Below are 22529 nucleotides of genomic sequence, written 5' to 3'. Positions count from 1 at the left end.
AGTGTGACTGCCTACAGGGAATGAGATTAGACAGGGATGGGAGGGAGGTCTGCTTGTTAGTGTTCAATCACTCAGGTGAAAGGGTCACTCCAGTCAGCGTTTGGATGATCTAATGCAGCCAGATGACTATATCTCAGAATTGTGCATATGCATACAGTACCAGTCAAAAGCTTAGACACCCCTACTCATTCAAGGGTTTTTCTTTATTTGTACTATTTTCTACATTGTAGAATAATAGTGAAGACATCAAAACTATAAAATAACACATATACATACACATATCACTGCAGAATGCTTTGGTAGCCATGCTGGTTAAGTGTGCCTTGAATTCTAAATAAATCACAGTGTCACCAGCAAAGCACCCCCACACCATCACACCTCCTCTTCCATGCTTCACGGTGGGAACCACACATGCGGAGATCATCTGTTCACCTACTCTGCGTCTCACAAAGACAAAAATCTCACATTTATACTCATCAGCCCAAAGGACAGATGTCCATCAGTCTAATGTTCATTGCTCGTGTTTCTTGGCCAAAGCAAGTCTCTTCTTCTTATTGGTGTCCTTTAGTAGTGGTTTCTTTTCAGCAATTCGACAATGAAGGCCTGATTCACGCAGTCTCCTCGGAATAGTTGATGTTGAGATATGTCTGTTACTTGAACTCTGTGAAGCATTTATTTGGGCTGCAATTTATGAGGCTGGTAACTCTAATGAACTTATCCTCTGCAGCAGAGGTAACTCTGGGTTTTCCTTTCCTGTGGCTCTCATGAGAGTCAGTTTCATCATAGCGCTTGATGGTTTTTGCGACTGCACTTGAAGAAACTTTCAAAGTTCTTGAAATTTTCCAGATTTACTGACATTCATGTCTTAAAGTAATGATGTACTGTCGTTTCTCTTTGCTTATTTGAGCTGTTCTTGCCATAATATGGACTTGGTCTTTTACCAAATAGGGCTATCTTCTGTATACCCACCCCTACCTTGTCACAACACAACTGATTGGCTCAAACGCATTAAGAAGGAAATAAATTCCACAAATTAACTTTTAAGAAGGCACACCTGTTAATTGAAATGCATTCCAGGTGACTACTTCATGAGGCTGGTTGAGAGAATGCCAAGAGTGTGCAAAGCTGTCATCAAGGCAAAGGGTGGCAACTTTGAAGAATCTCAAATATAACATACATTTTGATTTGTTTAACACTTTTTTGGTTACTACATGATTCCATATGTGTTATTTCATAATTTTGATGCCTTCACTAATATTCTACAATGTAGGAAATAGTAAAAATAAAGAAAAACCCTTGAATGATCTAAACTGTACTGTCTGGCATGTAAAATTAAGGCCGGGATAAGTCTCCGTCCTCACATGTGAAGAGTAGGCTACATGGCTGAGCAAAAACTCTTTATTTTCTCTTTGCCTCTTCACTTTTTTATCATTCTCATTGAGATATTATGGTCATCATTATTCAGATTTTAGTTATTATTGTGATTATTTTTGTCATTATTATTTTACTATGATGACTAACAATATTTTAGATTTTAGATTTTCCAGTTGTTCTTCTCATCCCATGGAAAACCCTGGCCAATGTATTGGTATTTTTTCAGCGTGAGTCTCCCACTTGCTTGCTTGGTTTTGGAATGCATTTCTCTCAAACGGAGGGGGATGCAGGGTTAAAATGATTCATACCTCTATTCCCATAGACTGGAGGGTGGAGCAAGGGGCCTGCCAAAGCACAAATAAGATCTGTCAGCCAGAAGCGCATGAGTCCTCCTGAGACTCAAAGTATGTCTGCTCGTTTCTACCTCTCTCTCTCTCTCTCTGGCTCTTCTATTGTTGCCCTCTGTTGCCTTGACTACGAGGCCCTTGAGTCACCCTAGGCCCTGATTTTTGTTTGTCATGGCAACGGTTGTAAGATCGGAATTTGCCCATAGCAACCCCTCCGGACCTGGTGCTACTAGAAGAGCATGTAGTCCGTGGCAGACTAGCTGTATGGAAGCCATGCACTCTGTAGAAATCTGTAGAACTCCTTCCACACCAACGTTTTCTTCCCTACCCTGCCTTTCTAAAATGAACTGCTGCTGCAGAATCACACTGTTTCAGTGTGTCACCGTCTGTATATAAGCTTTTGGTTAGTTGGGTGGGATCCACATACCTCTGCTGACCCAGGATTCGTTGGCCCTTGAATTGTGTCTTTAAGATTGCACCACAAGCTTCACATCACAGCAATTACACAGAGCTCCTCTACAAGGCCACAGATATCTACCAATCACCCAACGCTGTGGTGGAGCACCCATGCCTAAAGCATTGACTCAGAAATTATAAACCAGCTGTCAACGCTGGCGCTGCCATCGTGTCCCCACAATATACTGTATACACACAAGCCCCTTTTATACCTGGTTCTAACTTTTGTCCTTTGTCCTGATCTTGTACACATTCAGATTGTGCTCACATTTTTTGACAAGTGTCTGGATATCTTACAAGTGTAGACAGATCTAGACAGGGAAACCATTGAAATAATTATTCCTCCCTCTAAAATCATTGACAGTTGGCAGCATTGACTTATTACATCAATATGTGTCGTAAAATACATTTTATTTTGAAAGAATAGCTGTGGAATAATTTGCATAAAGTAAGGGACCAGGAAATCTTGTCACAATGCAGACACAGTGGACAGATAACAGACACAAGGTAATACCATGTGTAGACACATGTCTGGAAATGTGGGCACAATCAGAATGTAGACAAGATCAGGACAAAGCACCCATGTTAGCTCCAGGTATAAACAGGGCTGTAGACACACACATGCAAGCATTCCTTCTTCTTGCTCTGTCAGTTTGGATGTTTTTCTTTTCACATCGCTAATATGTGATGTAAGCGAAACACAGATTGAGAGTTTTAGGTTGGAGGTTGATAATGCTGTTCAAATCCCACCCCACACCCCGTGTCTCCCCCCTCCACCTAACCCCCTCGGATTGTGAAAGTGAAACTGTGTGATGGTGTTTGTCTTGATGGCTGTGGGGTTTTGAGGATGCTTGCTCTCTATGGAAAGTGTCAAATCCCATGGATGGTGATGTAAAAACAATAACCAAAAAAAATAAAGATCAAAAACAAAACTCAGCCTCTGGCTTTTTTGGTGATTGTTGTGTGCTGACCTTAGGAGGTAGAATGTGTTCCCTCTCTCCACTCCTCACCCTTGGTAATAGCGCATCACATGGCCACTGATCATGTTTGACAGAATTTTTTAAATGTTTTATTTAACTAGGCAAGGCAGTTAAGAACAAATTCTTATTTACAATGATGGCCTAGGAACAGTGGGTTAAATGCCAGGGATTCGATCTAGCAACCTTTCGGTTACTGGCCCAAAGCTCTAACCACTAGGCTACCTGCCGCCCCGACATTTGATTTGTGTGTAGTGTTTAAGTCTAGCCCTATAGTGCCCTGTGTATTAAGGTTACTGTGCCCCCCAATATTAACAACAATATTACAACCTTTGTGTAGGAAAGACCATATGAATATGAATAGTAAGGCTAAACATCCAAATCGGTCAAACAATTCCAAACAATTATACTGTAAATTACAGTGCATACAGAAACATTACTGAATGTTCAATACTCTCCAATGGGCCTCTTGCAAAGATATAGACGTCAATGTTGCCTCTCTACTTATTCAGCTCATGTAGGACGGCATTGTAAGTATTAATTTGTTCTTAACTGACTTGCCAAGTTAAATAAAGGTTCAATAAAATAAATAAATGTAATGTAGGCCAGGTTTTCCCAAAGTCAGTCCTGCCCCCGTGCACGTTTGTGTTTTTGCCCTAGCACTACACAGCTGATTCAAATAATCAAAGTTTTATGATGAGTTGGTTATTTGAATCAGCTGTGTAGTGCTAGGGCAACAACAAAAACGGCCCCGGACCGACTTTGGGAAACTGCTGTAGGCTCATCAAATCCCCACAGGAAAAATGGTCTGCTCAGTCCTATGAGCGTAAGTACACTCTCATGACACAAGATGGCAGTATGTTCCCTAGTCTGTTTAAAGGAGTAAAATACCTATCCAGGCGTTGTCATCCTATTGTGTTGTTTTGTTTGGTATCATTTAATCTATTTTTATTGGATAATTGTTGTGTCATTTTTGAGTGTACCTTTTCCATATCACTTTAGAATCTGTTATCTGAATTAAAATCTCTCCTTCATTAACCAACCCTGGAACTGTGTGACTAACAACCGGACTGTGTGACAAACAACAGGACTGTGTGACAAACAACCGGACTGTGTGACAAACAACCGGACTGTGTGACAAACAACCGGACTGTGTACCTAACAACCGGACTGTGTGACTAACAACCGGACTGTGTGACAAACAACCGGACTGTGTGACAAACAACCGGACTGTGTGACAAACAACCGGACTGTGTGACTAACAACCGGACAGTGTGACTAACAACCGGACAGTGTGACTAACAACCGGACAGTGTGACAAACAACCGGACTGTGTGACAAACAACCGGACTGTGTGACAAACAACCGGACTGTGTGACTAACAACCGGACTGTGTGACAAACAACCGGACTGTGTGACTAACAACCGGACTCTGTGACTAACAACCGGACTGTGTGACTAACAACCGGACTCTGTGACTAACAACCAGACTCTGTGACTAACAACCGGACTGTGTGACTAACAACCGGACTCTGTGACTAACAACCGGACTGTTGGAACCTCCCTGTATTTTGGTGTCTAACAAGTGGCTATATGGATATTTGAAATCATAACATACTAAATAAACTGAGTGTACAAAACATTAAGAACACTTGCTCTTTCCATGACAAACTGACAAGGGGAATCCAGATGAAAGCTATGATCCCTTATTGATGTCAGTTGTTAAGTCCACTTCCATCAGTGTAGATGAAGGGGAGGGGACAGGTTAAAAATATATTTTTAAGCCTTGAGACAATGATTGTGTATATGTGGCATTCAGAGGGTGAATTGGCAAGATTAAATAATTAAGTGCCTTTGAACAGGGTATGATAGTAGGTGCCAGGCGCACCGGTTTGTGTCAAGAACTGCAACGCTGCTGGGTTTTTCACATTCAACAGTTTCCCGTGTGTATCAAGAATAGTCCACCACCCAAAGGACATCCAGCCAACTTGACACAACTGTGGGAAGCATTGGAGTCAACATGGGCCAACATCCCTGAGGAATACTTTCGACACCTTGTAGAGTCCATGCCCCGACGAATTGAGGCTGCTCTGAGGACAAAAGGGATGAGGGGGATGCAACTCAATATTAGGAAGGTGTTCCTAATGTTTGGAATACTATGTATTGAGGGCTGACTGACAGCTAAAAATGCCATGCATTCCTGATTATAATTATTCATCACACAGGCAAAACAACAGGTGACATGTCTAATTTTCATTGAGGATTGGTGCAGATACAGTGAAATATTCAACTATGATTGGAGAGAGGCATAATAATAAATATTTTCTGCATTTTACACAATTTCCATTGCATTTAAGATTGAAATGGGTTACACAGACTCATACGGACTTTATTTTTACTGATCAATGAACTATAACATCCCACAATACATAGCAGGTATTTGGCTCATTCTCTGGGTCTAGTGTGTCGGAGTATCTAGCTGTGCATGTGTTTGACGGACATGTTCTTCTGCTATTTGAGTAGGTAAAGAAAGAGACCACTGTCACAAGACACAAGCATACACACCAGCAGCACAGTAGCTACTTTACATAGTAAGAGCCGAGCACGTGTTACATTTTTCAGTACAAAGCACTGTGAAAACTGCACATGTCAGATGGTAAGCTTGTCATAAATATTGTCCAAAAAAACGTAGCAGTATGAACTGTAAATTGAACCTATGTATGGACATCATCCTCAAATAATCCTCTTCGGTGACCTGAAGCACATTTTCATTCAGTCTCTGTCAGGGTTAGGTAGGTTACTTTCTAAATGTAATCTGTTACAGTTACTAGTTACCTGTCCAAAATTGTAATCAATAACGCAACTTTGCGATTACCCAAACTCAGTAACGTAATCTGATTACTTTCAGGTACTTTTGGATTACTTTCCCCTTAAGAGACATCAGAACAAGACAAAAAGGATCCATCAAACACATTTGGTGTGTCATCATAGTGGTCTCTTAGATGCACTATTGTAAAGTGGTTGTTCCACTGGATATCATAAGGTGAATGCACCAATTTGTAAGTCGCTCTGGATAAGAGCGTCTGCTAAATGACTTAAATGTAAATGTAAATGTCTCTAACTTGTGGTCAGACTCGCTCAGTTGGAACGATCTTAAACTTGTACCTTTTTATCAATGCTGAATTGAATGTCAGAGGAAGGCCCTATAAATTGCCAAAGACTCCAGCCACACTAGTCATAGACTGTTCTCTCTGCTACCACATGGCAAGTGGGACTGGAGTGCCAAGTCTAGGTCCAAAAGGCTTCTTAACAGCTTCTACCCTCAAGCCATAAGACTCCTGAACAGCTAATCAAATGGCTACCCGGAATATTTGTATTGACCCCGCTACTCGCTGTTTATAGTCTATGCATAGTCACTTTACCCCTACCTACACGTACATATTACCTCAATTACTTTGACTAACCTGTACCCCCGCACATTGACTTGGTACTAATAGCCCCTGTATATAGCCTCATTATTGTTACTCTTGTATTTTTTAAACTTTAGTTTATTTAGTCAGCATTTTCTTAATTCTTATTTTTCTTAAAACTGCATTGTTGGTTAAGGGCTTGTAAGTAAGTATTTCACGCTAAGGTCTACACCTGTTGTATTCGGCGCATGTGACAAATTCGATTTTATTTTGATTTGAGAAAACAGAAAGGTGTCATAATGTATTTTTTCGCAAACAGCCTTTCTGAATTTAAAAGTAATCCAAGAAGTAATCTAGTTTTTCTAAAGTATCTGTAATCTTACATGTAATCAGCTACTCCCCAACCCTGGTCTCTTTACTGACTCAGTACTCTTTATTCAGTTTCTGTACTGACACTGTGTATCCTTCTGATTCACACTGTACATCGATCTACAGTGCAGCACATACAGTACAGTACATCTCTACCTCCAGGTGTGTTACAGTATCTTCTTCAGTGGGTGTACTCTCCCATTTCCCAAAACATGAAGACACATCAGCTTTATGTCAATAGCTGTACTGACTGATTCCAGCAGATCTCGAGAGAGATGTCTTAACTTCATGCCAATAAGTGCCACATCTCTTCCCAGAACTTGGGGTAATTTTAATTACCCAGAATCCTTTAGTGTTCCCAGTCAGACAGCCTCCCCTCTTGCTCCCAGGGAGTGGCAATGGACTTTCGTTTGACATGTAGCACCAGGGGCTGAGGGGCTCAGGCAAGCAGCACCCTGTTGGGACGGGTTCTCCCCCGCTGCAAAACACCACACCTTCAGCAGGCTTTTACTGTGGACCCGGGTACTTTGGGTATGGCCTGGCACCCCCACTGAGGAAGAGGAGCCAGAGAAGGTCTTCCAGCAACCAGAGGAAGAGGCGTGAGAGGCTGGGGAGGCGGCTCGGCGTGGCTGGGTGGGGGGAGTGGAGGAGCTGGAGGAGGAGGGGTGAGGCTGGGATCTAATAAGAGACGATGGATCAGGACTGGGACTATAGGAAGGAGCAAACCCCAGAGACTTGGAGCTCCTGCCACCCTGTCTGAGGCAGCGTCCATGCAGAACGTTGAGGAAGGCCCTCTGGAACTCCTGGCTGAAGCAGGGATAGATAATGGGGTTGATACAGCTGTTGAGGTACCCCAGCCAGAAGGTGATCTTAAATATGGTGTCAGATGGCCTGTACGATGGGAATATGGAGCCTGTGGAAAGAACACAGACAGAAATCACACACAAACGGATCTGTCAATATAGCAAGTACAGTAGTTCAACGTCTATATGAATCATGAATCATTTGCATGACCTATTGACCCCTATCTGTATTGAATACAGCACTAGGATGAGCAGAAGCAGCTCAGACATTCTGGTGTTCACTGTGTACTTACTTCAAGGTTATCTGATAAGATGGATGTAAGGCCAACATACACTACCAGTCAAAAGTTTTAGAACACCTACTCGTTCAAGGGTTTTTCTTTATTTTACTATTTTCTACATTGTAGAATAATAGTGAAGACATCAAAACTATGAAATAACACATATGGAATCATGTAGTAACCCAAAAAGTGTTAAACAAATCAAAATATATTTTATATTTGAGATTCTTCAAATAGCCACCCTTTGCCTTGATGACAGCTTTGCACATTCTTGGCATTCTCTCAACCAGCTTCATGAGGAATGCTTTTCCAACATTCTTGAAGGAGTTCCCACATATGCTAAGCACTTGTTGGCTGCTTTTCCTTTACTTTGCGGTCCAACTCATCCAAAACCATCTCAATTGGGTTGAGGTCGGATGATTGTGGAGGCCAAGTCATCTGATGCAGCACTCCATCACTCTCCTTACTGGTCAAATAGCCCTTACACAGCCTGGAGGTGGGTTGGGTCATTGTCCTGTTGAAAAACAAATGATAGTCCCACTAAGTGCAAACCAGATGGGATGGCATATCACTGCAGAATGCTGTGGTACCAATGCTGGTTATCTGTGCCTTGAATTCCAAATGAATCCCAGTGTCACCAGCAAAGCACCATCACACCTCCTCCTCCATGCATCATGGTGGGAACCACACATGCGGAGATCATCTGTTCACCTACTCTGCGTCTCACAAAGACATGGTAGTTGGAACCAAAAATCTCAAATTTATACTCATCAGACCAAAGGACAGATGTCCACCAGTCTAATGTTCAGTGCTCGTGTTTCTTGGCCCAAGCAAGTCTCTTCTTCTTATTGGTGTCCTTTAGTAGTGGTTTCTTTTCAGCAATTCGACAATGAAGGCCTAATTCACGCAGTCTCCTCTGAATAGTTGATGTTGAGATGTGTTTGTTACTTGAACTCTGATGCATTTATTTGGGCTGCAATTTATGAGGCTGGTAACTCTAATGAACTTATCCTCTGCAGCAGAGGTAACTCTGGGTCTTCCATTCCTGTGGTGGTCCTCATGAGAGTCAGTTTCATCATAGCGCTTGATGGTTTTTGCGACTGCAAGTTCTTGAAATTTTCCGTATTGACTGACCTTCATGTTGTAAAGTAATGATGGACTGTCGTTTCTCCTTGCTTATTTGCACTGTTCTTGCCATAGTATGGACTTGGTCTTTTACCAATTAGGGCTTTCTTCTGTATACCCCCCTACCTTGTCACAACACAACTGATTGGCTCAAACACATTAAGAAGGAAAGAAATTCCACAAATGTACTTTTAAGAAGGCAGACCTGTTAATTGAAATGCATTCCAGGTGACTACCTCATAATGCTGGTTAAGAGAAAGCCAAGAGTTTGCAAAGCTGTCATCAAGGCAAAGGGTGGCTATTTGAAGAATCTCAAATCTAAAATATATTTTGATTTGTTTAACACTTTTTTGGTTACTACATGATTCAATGTCTAAACTTTTGACCGGTTGTGTACCTGTTTCTCTCTATCTGAAGAGCTTTGTCTCTAAAGGTCTAAAACATTCAACTCTTTCATTCCTATAGTCTGAGAATCTCAGGGGCATTAGCTTTGACATTGAATATTGTGCTCGCAGGTCTGAAGTTCTGTTTCCATTGAAATGCATGACTCCAGTAATGCTTTGCTGCCTTGGAAAGATGAAGGGTGATTGTGGGGCGCCGGCTTACTGCGCACAACACCATGCCCTTTATGGTTGTTGTTTATAATGGCTTTGGAATAAAAGAATGAATAGTGTTTTTGTTCATTTCATTTCTTCCCTGAAGTATAACCCTATTCGGTTGAGCACTGGTATTTCATTTGCTCTGCTTCTCCATGGCAGTAATTGAATTCCTGATGTACAACTAAAGAAAACACAGACAAGTATACGGAGCATTCAAGAGCGGAGACCAGGGTCGTACACTCTGTTGTTATGTATACAATAAAACCCCAATAAATCAAAAGGCTATTCCAACATCGGACTCATTGAATTACCATCAAGAAATTGTGTATAAATGAATTCTAAAGTAGGATTAGAAGTGCACAGAATCTGAATGGATTCAGCTACACTTCCCAAGACCAAAGGAGGTGTATTCGGAACCAAACCATCAGCAGGCCTTTTGATAATCTGTTAATTTACAGTAAATTAGTTCAACCCCAATCTCCATATAATCTTGAATTACAGATCTGTCGGATCCTTAATCAAGGATATTAAAGTCTGCGTAGCCATTATATGGCATTTCATTAATCACATTCTCACAGGCTTGTGGGGGGTATTAACGATGTTGATGACAGCTGTGAGGCAACGTTGGGTTTGACTACATCTATCATCACATGATCATATGTACTGAGTGTACAAAAACATGTTTTTTTTTACCCTCAGTTCAGCCTCAATTCGTCAGGGAATGGACTCTAAAAGGTGTCGAAAGCGTTCCACAGGGATGCTGGCCCATGTTGACTCCAACGCTTCCCACAGTTGTGTCAAGTTGGCTGGATGTCCTTTGGGTGGTGGACCATTCTGTGGAAACTGTTGAGCGTGAAAAATCCAGCAGCATTGCAGTTCTTGACACAAACCGTTGCACCTGGCACCTACTACCATACCCTGTTCAAAGGCACTTAAATATTTTGTCTTGCCCATTCACCCTCTGAATGGCACACAAACACAATCCATGTCTCAATTGTCTCAAGGCTTAAAAATCCTTCTTTAACCTATCTCCTGTCCTTCATCTACACTGATTGAAGTGGATTTAACAAGTAACATCAATAAGGGATCATAGCTTTCACCTGGATTCACCTGGTCAGTCTACGTCATGGAAAGAGCAGGTGTTCTTAATGTTTTGTACACTCAGTGTATAGCTCTTATCTTTCAAATCACTGAACAATTGTTATACATGACTCATCCCATGGCTATGCTAACACCAGTGTTTTTGTAGCTGCATTTCTATAATAGAGGGTTGCATTTGTTTACGGCTCCTAACATTGTTTTTGGTGTACTGTAGCAGGAAATATGCAGAAAATAGGTCCTGTGGCTTAGTCTCCCTCTATCAGTCTCAAAAACATTCATTTCCATTCAATTTCGTGCTTTTCCATTGAGAGGTTAAGCTTTACATTTCACAGTTGAATAGAGTTGAGTGGTGGGGTTGATTTTTAAGAGATTTGGAAGGGAAGCTTCCCTGACTAGAAAATGACACATTGTGAGTCAGGCATTGGCAATCACACTCTATCCAGTAAGGGGGCTTTATATGCTGCTATGGGAAATCAGTTCTAGGGATTATTTTCTTGAGAAAAATGGAAATTCATTCAGTGATGTTATTCTAGTGATGGGGGGGGAAATCTATACAGTAGAGTATCGAAAGATTTTTTTTGACGATATTATATTGATTCTATGACCAAGTATCTACAAAAAAAAGAGGTAGGTAGTTAACATTAGCTAGGGTTAGTCGGCTGTACAGATGTATGATCAGAATTTGATCTCCCTGTTGCAGGAGAACTTTCCTGCAATGCAGGACACCTAAAACTTGTAGTGTATTTGAAGTTTAAAAAGGTTTATGAAGTTTGTGATTTTCATTTTTAAATTTCAGACTTGATTTTCCCTTACGTATCAATTTCAAATCTCAGGCATTTCTTCTTCTCTAGCTTCTCATTCATCTTCTTTTTAAATGGTGAGCCAACATGTTTTTAGCGCTTTTATTTCCATGACTGATTAAAACTTGTTTTCTCGTGACTCTCTCTTGTCCCGCTGCAGCAGCCATGGTGAGCACTATGTTTGGAATATCAAATTGCATAAAATCGTAGTATCAAATCGCAATACATATAGAATTGTGAGAATCATATCGGCACCTTAGTATTGTGATAATATCGTATTGTGAGGTCCCTGGCAATTCCCAGCCCTATGTTACTCCCTATGATACTGTTATTCAACAGTTGATTAGACTTATGTTTTTCATATTAAACGTCTCTGTATCTGCTTTCATTTTCATATCGCATTCTCTTTTTCATTTCCATGCAATTCAAAACAAAGGCATGTAGCAGCACATAGGGAGAGCAAGGAAAGGCATTGTGGGATACCCACCAATGGGCATAACCAGGAAGAAGGGCAGCCAGCAGAGAACGAAGCAGCCAACCACAATGCCCAGAGTCTTGGCTGCCCTCTTCTCTCGGGAGAATTTCAGCAGGTGTATGAGGGCGAAGGTGGTGCGTCTCCGCCTCATGATGCACTTCTCTCCCTCCTCCTCTTGCCCCTCTGGCTTAGCAGGGGCATTTCCCCGATGGATCCTCAGTGTCACTCCCTCTCCCTCCGTGTCCATCCCCCCCTCCCTCTTCCTGCCCTCCCTCAGGTCTCGAGTCTTCCGCTTGGCCACCACATACACCTTGCAATACATGGCCAGGATGACAGCTAGTGGCACATAGAACGACCCCAGGGCAGAGAAAATAGCATAACCCGGTTCCTCTGTGATCCGGCACTCAGTCTCGTCCTCTGGGTCGGGCTCCTTCCAGCCGAAGAGTGGACCTACGGATATGGCTGCCGAGAGGCCCCAGAGAGCTGCCACTGCGACCAGGCCGCGCCGCCCAGTGGCCATGGCAGGGTAGTGCAGCGGGTAGCTGACTGCTAGGTAGCGGTCAACAGAGATGACACACAGGCTTAGGATAGAGGCAGTGCAGCAGAGAACATCCAGGGCGGCCCAGGCACTGCAGAAAGACCGGCCAAACACCCAGCGGCCTAGGACCTCCGAGGTGGCAGAGAACGGCAGCACGGTGGAGCTCAGTAGCAGGTCTGCCGCCGCAAGGTTGGCGATGAAGTAGTGTGTGACGGAGCGTAGGTGGTGGTGGCACACCACAGACAGGATAACCAGGATGTTACCGAGAACCCCGAAGATGACAAAGAACCCCATCACCAGGCCCAGGGTCACCGCCTTAGTGATATCCACCTCAGCGAAGGAGGAGGAACTGCAGTTGGGACAGCTTTCTGGCACAGTGATATTCTCATCTGAGGGAACCATTTTGGGTTCATTTACGGTTCATTCACTAGTTGAATGTCTTTGGGATTGACTGTCATGTTTTGTTAAATCAGAATTCAGCCATGCAAACTTCAGCACAGGCATTGGGAGTCCACCATTTGTATCGCCCCTTCTTGTGACTCAAGACTGGAGAAGTTGGTACCTCGTCAATCACAGGTCTTTGATGCTAGGAGGCATGAGCCCTTGCCAATGCCTGCACAAATCACATGACTTTGGCAGTAACATTAAAAACACTGACAGGTCAGGATAGTGAATCTTCAGCATTGTCATTGCTTGTTGCGCCATCTGTCTTTGGAGTTTGGCTGCAGGGCTTTCTGGGTCATAAAGTCAAGATCCAATATGTTTATGGTGTCTCTTTCGCGATGGGACTGAAATGGCATGATAGAAACTTGCTGGAGGGATGTTTTCATTGAACAGATGTCCCACTAAAAACACAGTAGAAAGAGAGCAGTTAATAAAAAAGCCATCCCCCAGGCTCCATCCCTGTTTTACAGAATGGCAAAAGCTATATGTAGTCACTGTTGCAAATAAGACTGAATAAGCCTGAGACTGAGTAAGCATTCGTCATAGCACAACCATATGCCAGGCATCCATTACATAAAAGGATATTCAAGATTTTGATAATAATCCTAAATAAAACCACAACACAGCAAAATATATATATATATATATATATATATATATATATATATATATAAGATGATGGGAGTGCTGTAAATATGGATTAGACTGCCAAATATCTTCTTCCTCAAGAGTGAGGTTCTCTGTAAAGATTCTCACTTCACACATCATTACAATGCCGCCAGAGTAAACAAGAGGTCCCGCTTCAAGAAACACAGCATTTTCTATTTACTTTTCATCCAAATAACATTACTGAAATGTATCTGTCGATTCGCCTCCTGATACATAAAACCATTAACTTCAAACACCAGCTCCACTGACACAGAATCATTGGTAGTCAAGACATAAGTTATGAGGGAAACCAACAAAGCATAGAGGTTAAGAAAATAAATAGATATATAAAACAAAAGCACATTTTCATAAATCAGGCAACATGTGCTGGTCTCTGTAACGGGCTGTGTGTTAGTACTGAGACAGGCTAATTTTCACACACAGCTCCTTATAGTTACTCAGCAGCTAGATGACAGGCCAGGGATTGAACTGTACAGAGGGCAGTGCATTAAAGTTCTGAAGGGCAGCGGACTGATAATTCCACTCGATACCACTCTGGGTGTACGTGTTGGAGATTTCGCATGTCATTGGATGAGATAAATGTTGGTGTAGCAGGAAAGGGGATAGTGATAGAGCCATCGCAATGCAATGCCAGTCAAATGGACCAGCAGGATCAAAGACAAGCAAAGAGATGGGTTGTTATGCCAGGTTCACTAATATGGAATGAGTATTGTCATTTTTCTTTGAGCTGTTGGACTTAATAAGTGTCCAGTTCTGACAGTTCGGGGAGTAGGTACAGTATGCCTGCCTGCTCCTTAGAAGCCTGAGAGGTGGGCCAAAATAGGTTATTTTGATGCCCAGAGGGTTTGATATGAGATAAAAAGCACTGGCTGGGGATCTAAAGCTGGCTGTGCCTTAGATGGATAATTACATAACCATACGTATGGGAGACCTAACCTACCTCTAGATGTGTGTATGACTCAGTATGACTCAATACGAGGATGACTGTCATGATCATGAAGCAGTCTGTAGAGCAATACATACTATTGGTGTATCCACAATGTACCCTTACATATACGGTACAGTATATTTAAAGAACTGGAGTTAAAACAGCTAAAGGACAACTAAACATTCAAAGACAGTTGATGTACAGTAAAGATGATTGATTAACCCGAGACCCACAAACACTAAAGACCATTGAATGTAATCTCTACTCACTAGAGAAATGCAACCTTATTTCTTCAGGGGACTTCAGGGCACCACTTCAACCAAAGACCACTGAAACGTCTAGTTGTGTCCTGTTCATTGCTCACAGTCGCAACATTTCTTCAGTTATCTTATTACTTGTGAACTTCCAATACATTTCATAAGGCTGTCACATATTGCTGAATTCTCTTGTGCTATAGTAAGATTAGAAGATAGCATTGAGCTGGTCTCAGAGCATCTCACATTATTTTTGACATAAATCCAGGTTAGCTAGCTGGCTAATGTTTGCTGGGTTAGGGTTAAGGTTAGGGTTAAGTTTAGGAGTTAGGTTAAATGTTTAAGGTTAGGGTTAAGGTTAGGGGAAGGGTTAGCTAAAAAGGTTACGTTTAGGGTTAGGGGTAGGGTTTGCTAACATGCTAAGAAGTTGCAAAGTAGCTAAAAAGTAGTAGGTAGCTGGAAAGTTGCTAATTAGCAAAAATGCTAAGGTAGTCCGTGATGAGATTCGAACTCGCAATAGGTCTCATAGGTAGTAGCCTACAACTGCAAGGTTTTTTTAGGACATTCAATTTACTGTTGGATGAATACATGGCTGCAGCAGCGGATTAGCGATCTAGTTATGTGTTTTAAGTGTCCACTTCCTCAGGTGTTAAACCCCAACATAAATGTACATAAAGATGTAATTCATCTCGATTGAAGAAAAGAAATCTGGAAATGATGAAGTCCTAAAATATAGCAACTATAGTCTAATTGTTAAACCAACATTCCTGACAATCACTGGATCAGGTTGCATATCAAAATATTTTGAACCATGCATTCCTGCTTGGAAGTGTTCGATGAAAAAATTTATTTCTTGAATACCTCAATAGTTTAAATATTATACTTTTTAATAAAGCACTTTGAATGACTTTATAAGATGATTAGTCATGATTTGGGTCCAACCAAATCATGGGCTGGTGCCACCAGCTGTAAAAGTAAGTGGCACCAGTGACACCAGGGAAAAATGTTAGTCTGGAGCCCTGTGATATTAATAATGCATAGGGGAGGTGTTGATTCAGGGGAACACATATGACAGGCACTACTTTGCAATATAGCCTAAGTCGCTTGGCTTTTATAACGTATAAGGCTTAAGCGGACAGGCAGATAAACAGAAGAACAAGAAGAAGCACAGAGTGACAGCAGAGAAGATGCTGAGACAGAAGACAGCACAATAGGAGGCAAACAAAATGGCTAGAGCAGAGTTGTATCTCCAGTGGTGTTTTTACATGTTGTATTTGTTTTAGTTGACGGCGCACTGTGACGTGGGCTGGTGTGGATAAAATGCCAGGGCCAAATTCTTGTCCCAGTCCGCCCCTGTTAGTATGTCAGCAATCTATATCTTGAAGTCCTAATCAGTATGACTCTTTTTGAAGCAGGATATCAAACTCTGCTAGACAGCTAGTGCTGACCAGGGGGCAACCTCAATCTCTAAATAATTATCCTTAGACACTACCTGAAAATACATGCATGTTCACAAAATATGTGTCCTCAGTATCATTTGTATCATTTGAGTGCCAGTCTGTTCTATCATGTTAACTCTTTGTCACTCATAGTCATGTAAAATGTTTGACATGACAATTCCATAAGTAGTTGTCGAGAGAACAGAAACAGACTGGCACTGCACCCAGGCTTAATAGAATTTAAAGTTATCATCATGGAAGTTATTATTATAGGCCTGTTTCATTTTCCTGTGGCCATATGTTGTTTTGTCAGCTTCCTTTTTCCAGGCCAGCCTAATGATAAAAGATCCCTATGCAATAAGTGCATATTCAGCAAGCTTCATTTATATTAAGCGTCTAAGTACACGCACCTGGCACTTACGAAACACTTGGCAAGTCACTTTTTGGTGCTCTTTAAACTGTTTGGAGACGCACATTTCCTTTGTTCTGTAGCCTACTACTTTGTCTTTGATGCAAGGTGAAATATTAATCAGAGCCTGATCATCGATTGAGCCTTCCCACTGGGCACAGAAGTCAATTCAACGTCTATTTCACGTTGGTTCAACGTAATGTCATTGAAATACATTTTATTGAAATTACATGGAAACAACATTGATTCAATCAGTGTGTGCCTAGTGGGTTTGAACTCTCATTGATTGGGATTGTTATCATTGATTTGACAGATTTTCCCACTTTAGTCTCCATAAAGAAAAATATTAGCATGTCAAACAAGCATCAGGTGTTTTGCTATTCTGCACATGCCTATCAGTGAATATTGCAGCCTTCATATGCTGCATTTACACAGGCAGCCCAATTCTGATATTTTGCCCAAATATTTTGACTGACTGGTCAAAAAACCAATTAGTGGAAAAAGATCAGAATTAGGCTGCCTGTGTAAATGTAGCCTGAGACTATTGTGTGCACAAACAATGGTTTGAGCTATTCAGTGCTATTGAAAAATAATTGTTTTGGTGATGCCACAAAAGCTTTCTCATAGCACAGGAAGTCCTCATAGTTGACTGATTGTCTTGTAGAAATATTACATATTGAATTTTTTTATGGTACATTATAATTGATTGATTTATTGCATGTTTTGAGGAGCAATTGTGAAACAAATTCCACATATAGGAGGAGTAAGGAAAGTGATGTGCTTCTTAGGCAGTGTTCTGATTGTTTATAGTCTACTAATGTCATGCCTATCTCATAGCATTTTCAAAGGTTTTTGATTGGCTACTTGTAAAAGTCTCACATTTTTTTGAATTTTAATTGAAAGCAAGTAGATGTGAAATGATGCAGGACATTTGAAAATGCAAATGACTGAGGGCAGACCATGCATTCCAATTATAGTCAACAGTTCTAATTACATTTCCTCTCAAACTGTTAAAAGAGAAAAACGAAAGTTATAAAATCTTTCAATAATGTATAACCATTATATTTACATGTTACAATATAATAGACAAAAAGTAGACACATTTAGTAGACAAAAAGGACAGCATAATTATTAAACATTAATAAGTAGGCTATAGACATAATTAAAGCAAATGATAATTACTTTTAATTTATTTATCTGAGACTAGTCTCTGCACTAGTCTCAAATATCCAATAGGTACAGGCAATTGTTGAATTTAGTTAGAAATAACAGAGTTGACTCACATTCCCACCAGCTCGTTTTGAATAAGAATTCAAGAACAATATTTCATCAAATTCATTTCATGCAAAAATGGGAATGGCTTACCTTGTTATCCCTAAATGCCTCCCAAACGAGTACCGTTCTTTGACAGTACAAGTATGATCAAAGCAAATATATTTTTCGTATGGACTGGACAAACTATTCAGACGGTAGGCTATTTATGGCTGTTATGTCGAGACGCACACACCCGGTGTAGCTCCCTGAGGAATCTGTCTGCTGCTGCTGCCCTCAGAGAAATGCACCAGCTAGAGACGCGCTTCACCTGATATTCAACACTGTGTGAGACAACACCCTCCTTTCTTTCCCACCCCTACACTCCACCACCCAACATCTCCTTTTTACATTTCATAGTCTACAGTCAGTAGCATAGGCTATTTAACTTTTTTTTTTAGGGAGTCATACTGAGACCAAGGTGTCTTTTACAGATGTGCCTTGGATTACATAAATTACAGAAAATACACACATCAATTTAAATACAAAAGGGTCATAAAAAGCAAACACATTCATCAGGGGCAGCAGGTAGCCTAGTTAGAGCGTTTGGCCAGTAACCGAAAGGTTGGTGGATAGAATCCCCAAGCTGACAAGGTAAAAATCTGTCATTCTGCCCCCGAACAAGGCAGTTAACCCACTGTTCCTTAGCCGTTATTGTAAATAAGGATTTGTTCTTAACTGACTTGCCTAGTTAAATAAGGTCCTCAATCAGCTTTCTGAATTGCCCGAGAGGCATCAAATTAAAGAACATTTTGAAGATTTTTCCACAAATAAGGTGCAAGAACTCAGTAGAGACCAAAGGAATTTCCAGAGTTAACCATCCCTGAGACCGGGGGTGGTAACTCCTATGTCTAAAGTAATGATGTTACATACGGTGGGACTTTTTGTAAAAGGACTTTATAAATGAAAATATAACAATGTATCAACCTACGTGACATCAAAGAGGGCCAACCAACTTTCTGGTAGAGAATGCAGTGATGAGTACAAAAATTGTTGCTTAAAATAAAGAGCCGTGCGTTCTGATAAACTGCATCTAATCGCTTTAATGAAATGGCAGCTGCGTTCATATAGATGATGTCAACAAAGTCTAGGACCGATAGGAATGTCGACTGAATAATCTGCTTTCTACTATTTAGTGAGAGGCAGGACCTATTTCTATAGAAGAAGTCAATTTTTATTCTCAACTTCTTAACTAACTCATCCATATGCTTTTTATAAAGACAGCTTTTCATGTACCCAAATGCCCAGATATTTGTAAGTAGAGATACGATCAATATGGACACCATCCAAAGTACATTGTTATGCGGGCTAGAGATCAACATATACTTAGTTTTACCTGCCTTCAATACTAATTTCAGGTCAATAAAGTAGTTCAGATAGAGCCTGGTCAACCGGTGGGGCAATAGCATACACAACAGTATCATCGGCATACAAGTGTAGGTTACAGTTTGTTTTACAGACATGTCGATATTGTTAATATAAACAGTAAAAAGTACAGGACCCAGAATCGACCCCTGCGGGACACCTTTTGTAATATCCAGGAAACTTGATTTAACACCATCAGAAGATACACATTGAGTTCTATCTGTCAAGTAATTTGTAAACTGTTAAATGCAGCCTGGTCTAGGCAAATTGAGGAAAGCCTCTGAATTAGCAGTGAGGGATCAACAGTATTGAAGCCTTTGACAGGTCAATGAAGAGGGCAGCACAATGTTACCTTTTATCCATATACGTAGTTAACCACATAATTTATAACAAGGGATCCAGCAGAGATAGTGCTATGACCTGGTCTAAAACCCGACCGATATAGAGTATCAGTCAAAAGTTTGGACACCTACTCATTCAAGGGTTTTTCTTTATTTTTACTATTTTCTACATTGTAGAATAATGGTGAAGACATCAAAACTATGAAATAACACATATGGAATCATGTAGTAACACAAAAAGTTTTATTACAAATCTAAATATATTTGAGATTTGAGATTTTTCAAAGTAGCCACCCTTTGCCTTGATGACAGCTGTGCACACTCTTGGCATTCTCTCAACCAGCTTCATGAGGTAGTCACCTGGAATGCGTTTCAATTAACAGGTGTGCCTTGTTAAACGTACATTTGTGGAATTTCTTTCCTTCTTAATGCGTTTGAGCCAATCAGTTGTGTTGTGACAAGGTAGGGGTGTTATTCTGGATGTTCCACAGCGCTACTGGCAGAATATTCTGTGGACAGATGAAACGACAGTTGAGTTGTTTGGAAGGAACACACAACACTATGTGTGGAGAAAAAAAGGCACAGCACACCAACATCAAAACCTCATCCCAACTGTAAAGTATGGTGGAGGTGTCACGGCCGTTGTCTAGGTGGAAATGACCGGACCAAGGTGCAGCGTGGTGAGCGTACATTTTCTTTTATTTAGAATGTCGCCAACAAAACAAGAAACAAAGAAACGACCGTGAAGCTTAACAGGGCTATAGTGCTACTAACAAAGTCAACTACCCACAAACACCAAAGGAAAAAAAGCTGCCTAAGTATGATTCCCAATCAGAGACAACGATAGACAGCTGTCCCTGATTGAGAACCATACCCGGCCAAAACATAGAAATACAAAACATAGAAATAAACTAGAATGCCCACCCTAGTCACACCCTGGCCTAACCAAAATAGAGAATAAAAGCCTCTCTATGGCCAGGGCGTGACAGGAGGGAGCATCATGGTTTGGAGCTGCTGTGCTGCCTCGGGGCCTGGACAAGCTTGCTATCATTGCCGGAAAAATGTATTCGCAAGTTTATCAAGACATTTTGTAGGAGAAAGTGAGGCTATCTGTCCGCCAATTGAAGGTCAACAGAAGTTGGGTGATGCAACAAGACAACGACCCAAATCACAGAAGTAAATCAACAACAGAATGGCTTCAAAAGAAAACAATACGCCTTCTGGAGTGGCCCAGTCAGAGTCCTGACCTCAACCCGATTGAGATGCTGTGGCATGACCTCAAGAGAGCAGTTCACACCAGACATCCCAAGAATATTTCTGAACTGAAACAGTTTTGTAAAGAGGAATGGTCCAAAATTCCTTCTGACCGTTGTGGAGGTCTGATCCGCAAAGCAGAAATGTTTGGTTGAGGCTATTGCTGCCAAAGGAGGGTCAACCAGTTATTACATCCAAGGGTTCACATACTTTTTCCACCCTGTACTGTGAATGTTTACACGGTATGTTCAGTAAAGACATGAAAACTTGTTTGTGTTTTATTAGTTTAAGCAGACTGTGTTTGTCTATTGTTGTGACCTAGATGAAGATCAGATCAAATTTTATGACCGATTTATGCAGAAATCCAGGTATTTCCAAAGGGTTTACATACTTTTTCTTGCCACTGTAGGTCACAAGGGTCACCAACTTTGTGAAGGGGGAGTGCATGGGCCGCCTTCCAAACCTTGCGGATAGTATCAGATATAATTGTCAGGCTACAACTATGGGTTAAGGATTCAGAAATCAGAGGGGCAGAGTGCTGCAGCAAAAATGGATCAAGCATATCAGCTCCAGTGGATTTTGTTTTTACATCAATCTTAAGCAAGGCATCTATCACATAATAGACAGTAAATTGTTTAAATGAAAACAAAGATTCACTAGAATTTGACGGGTTAAACGTTGAGTCAGCTAGAGGCTGGCAGAGAGAAGAACAGTCGATTGACTGACTAGGGCCAATTAAACCACAAGTTCTCTCAAATAAAAAGCCAGCCGAGATAAAATGATTATTAAAAACATAACTTATTCTATTCTTCTCAGTTATGATGCCAGAGTCAGAAAGAACTTGCTTAGGCAGGGAAGAAGATACATTTGTACACTTCAGTGCATTTACTGTTTTCAAAACTTTAGAAAGATCATCAAAGTCAGAGATAGAGCTTAACAATAGCTTGATTTAGCTTTCTTAATCGAGATACTACATCTGTTTCTCAATTGTCAGAAAGATTGCCAGTCCACTATAAAGTCAGTTGTCCTTGATTTGGCCCAGGCCTGATTTCTCATCTGAATGAGCTCAGATAGCTCAGAAGAAAAAAAAGGGGTTAGATCTATCTTTGACTGAATTATTTAACTTCTTATGGCTACAGGGGCAGTATTGAGTAGCTTGGATGAAAGGTGCACAGAGGTGCCCATAGTAAACTGCCTCCTCCTCAGTCCCAGTTGCTAATATATGCATATTATTATTCGTATTGGATAGAAAACACTCTGAAGTTTCTAAAACTGTTTGAATGATGTCTGTGAGTATAACAGAACTCATATGGCAGGCAAAAACCTGAGAAAAAATCCAAACAGGAAGTGGGAATTCTGAGGTTGGTAGATTTTCAACACAGCCCCTATTGAACAAACAGTGGGATATGGATGAGTTTGCTTGGATGAGACGGCTTCCACTAGATGTCAACAGTCTGTAG

The 22529-nt window shown here is 41.1% G+C and overlaps 1 protein-coding gene across 1 annotated transcript; it reads right to left on the bottom strand.

Annotated features, from left to right (window-relative positions):
* Window positions 1-7295: 7295 nt before the first annotated feature.
* Window positions 7296-13057, bottom strand: LOC120025548 (alpha-1A adrenergic receptor-like). Its single transcript, XM_038970109.1, has 2 exons — window positions 12130-13057; window positions 7296-7846 (listed from the first exon to the last, which is right to left on the bottom strand). The coding sequence occupies exons 1-2, from the start codon at window positions 13055-13057 to the stop codon at window positions 7296-7298; spliced, it is 1479 nt and encodes a 492-aa protein (XP_038826037.1).
* Between the last annotated feature and the right edge of the window lie 9472 nt (window positions 13058-22529).

This window comes from Salvelinus namaycush, chromosome 31 (assembly GCF_016432855.1).
Source record: "Salvelinus namaycush isolate Seneca chromosome 31, SaNama_1.0, whole genome shotgun sequence".
Classification (NCBI taxonomy): domain Eukaryota; kingdom Metazoa; phylum Chordata; class Actinopteri; order Salmoniformes; family Salmonidae; genus Salvelinus; species Salvelinus namaycush.
This window is presented reverse-complemented; position numbering and strand designations above follow the sequence as displayed.

What these genes read in the sequence shown, in the direction of transcription:
- LOC120025548 (XM_038970109.1), bottom strand. Translation starts at nt 13,057, where the DNA reads ATGGTTCCCTCAGATGAGAATATCACTGTGCCAGAAAGCTGTCCCAAC. An exon ending in CTTCCTGGTTATGCCCATTG is followed by an intron (nt 7,847 to 12,129) that starts GTGGGTATCCCA and finishes TTCTTTCCACAG; the next exon opens with GCTCCATATTCCCATCGTAC.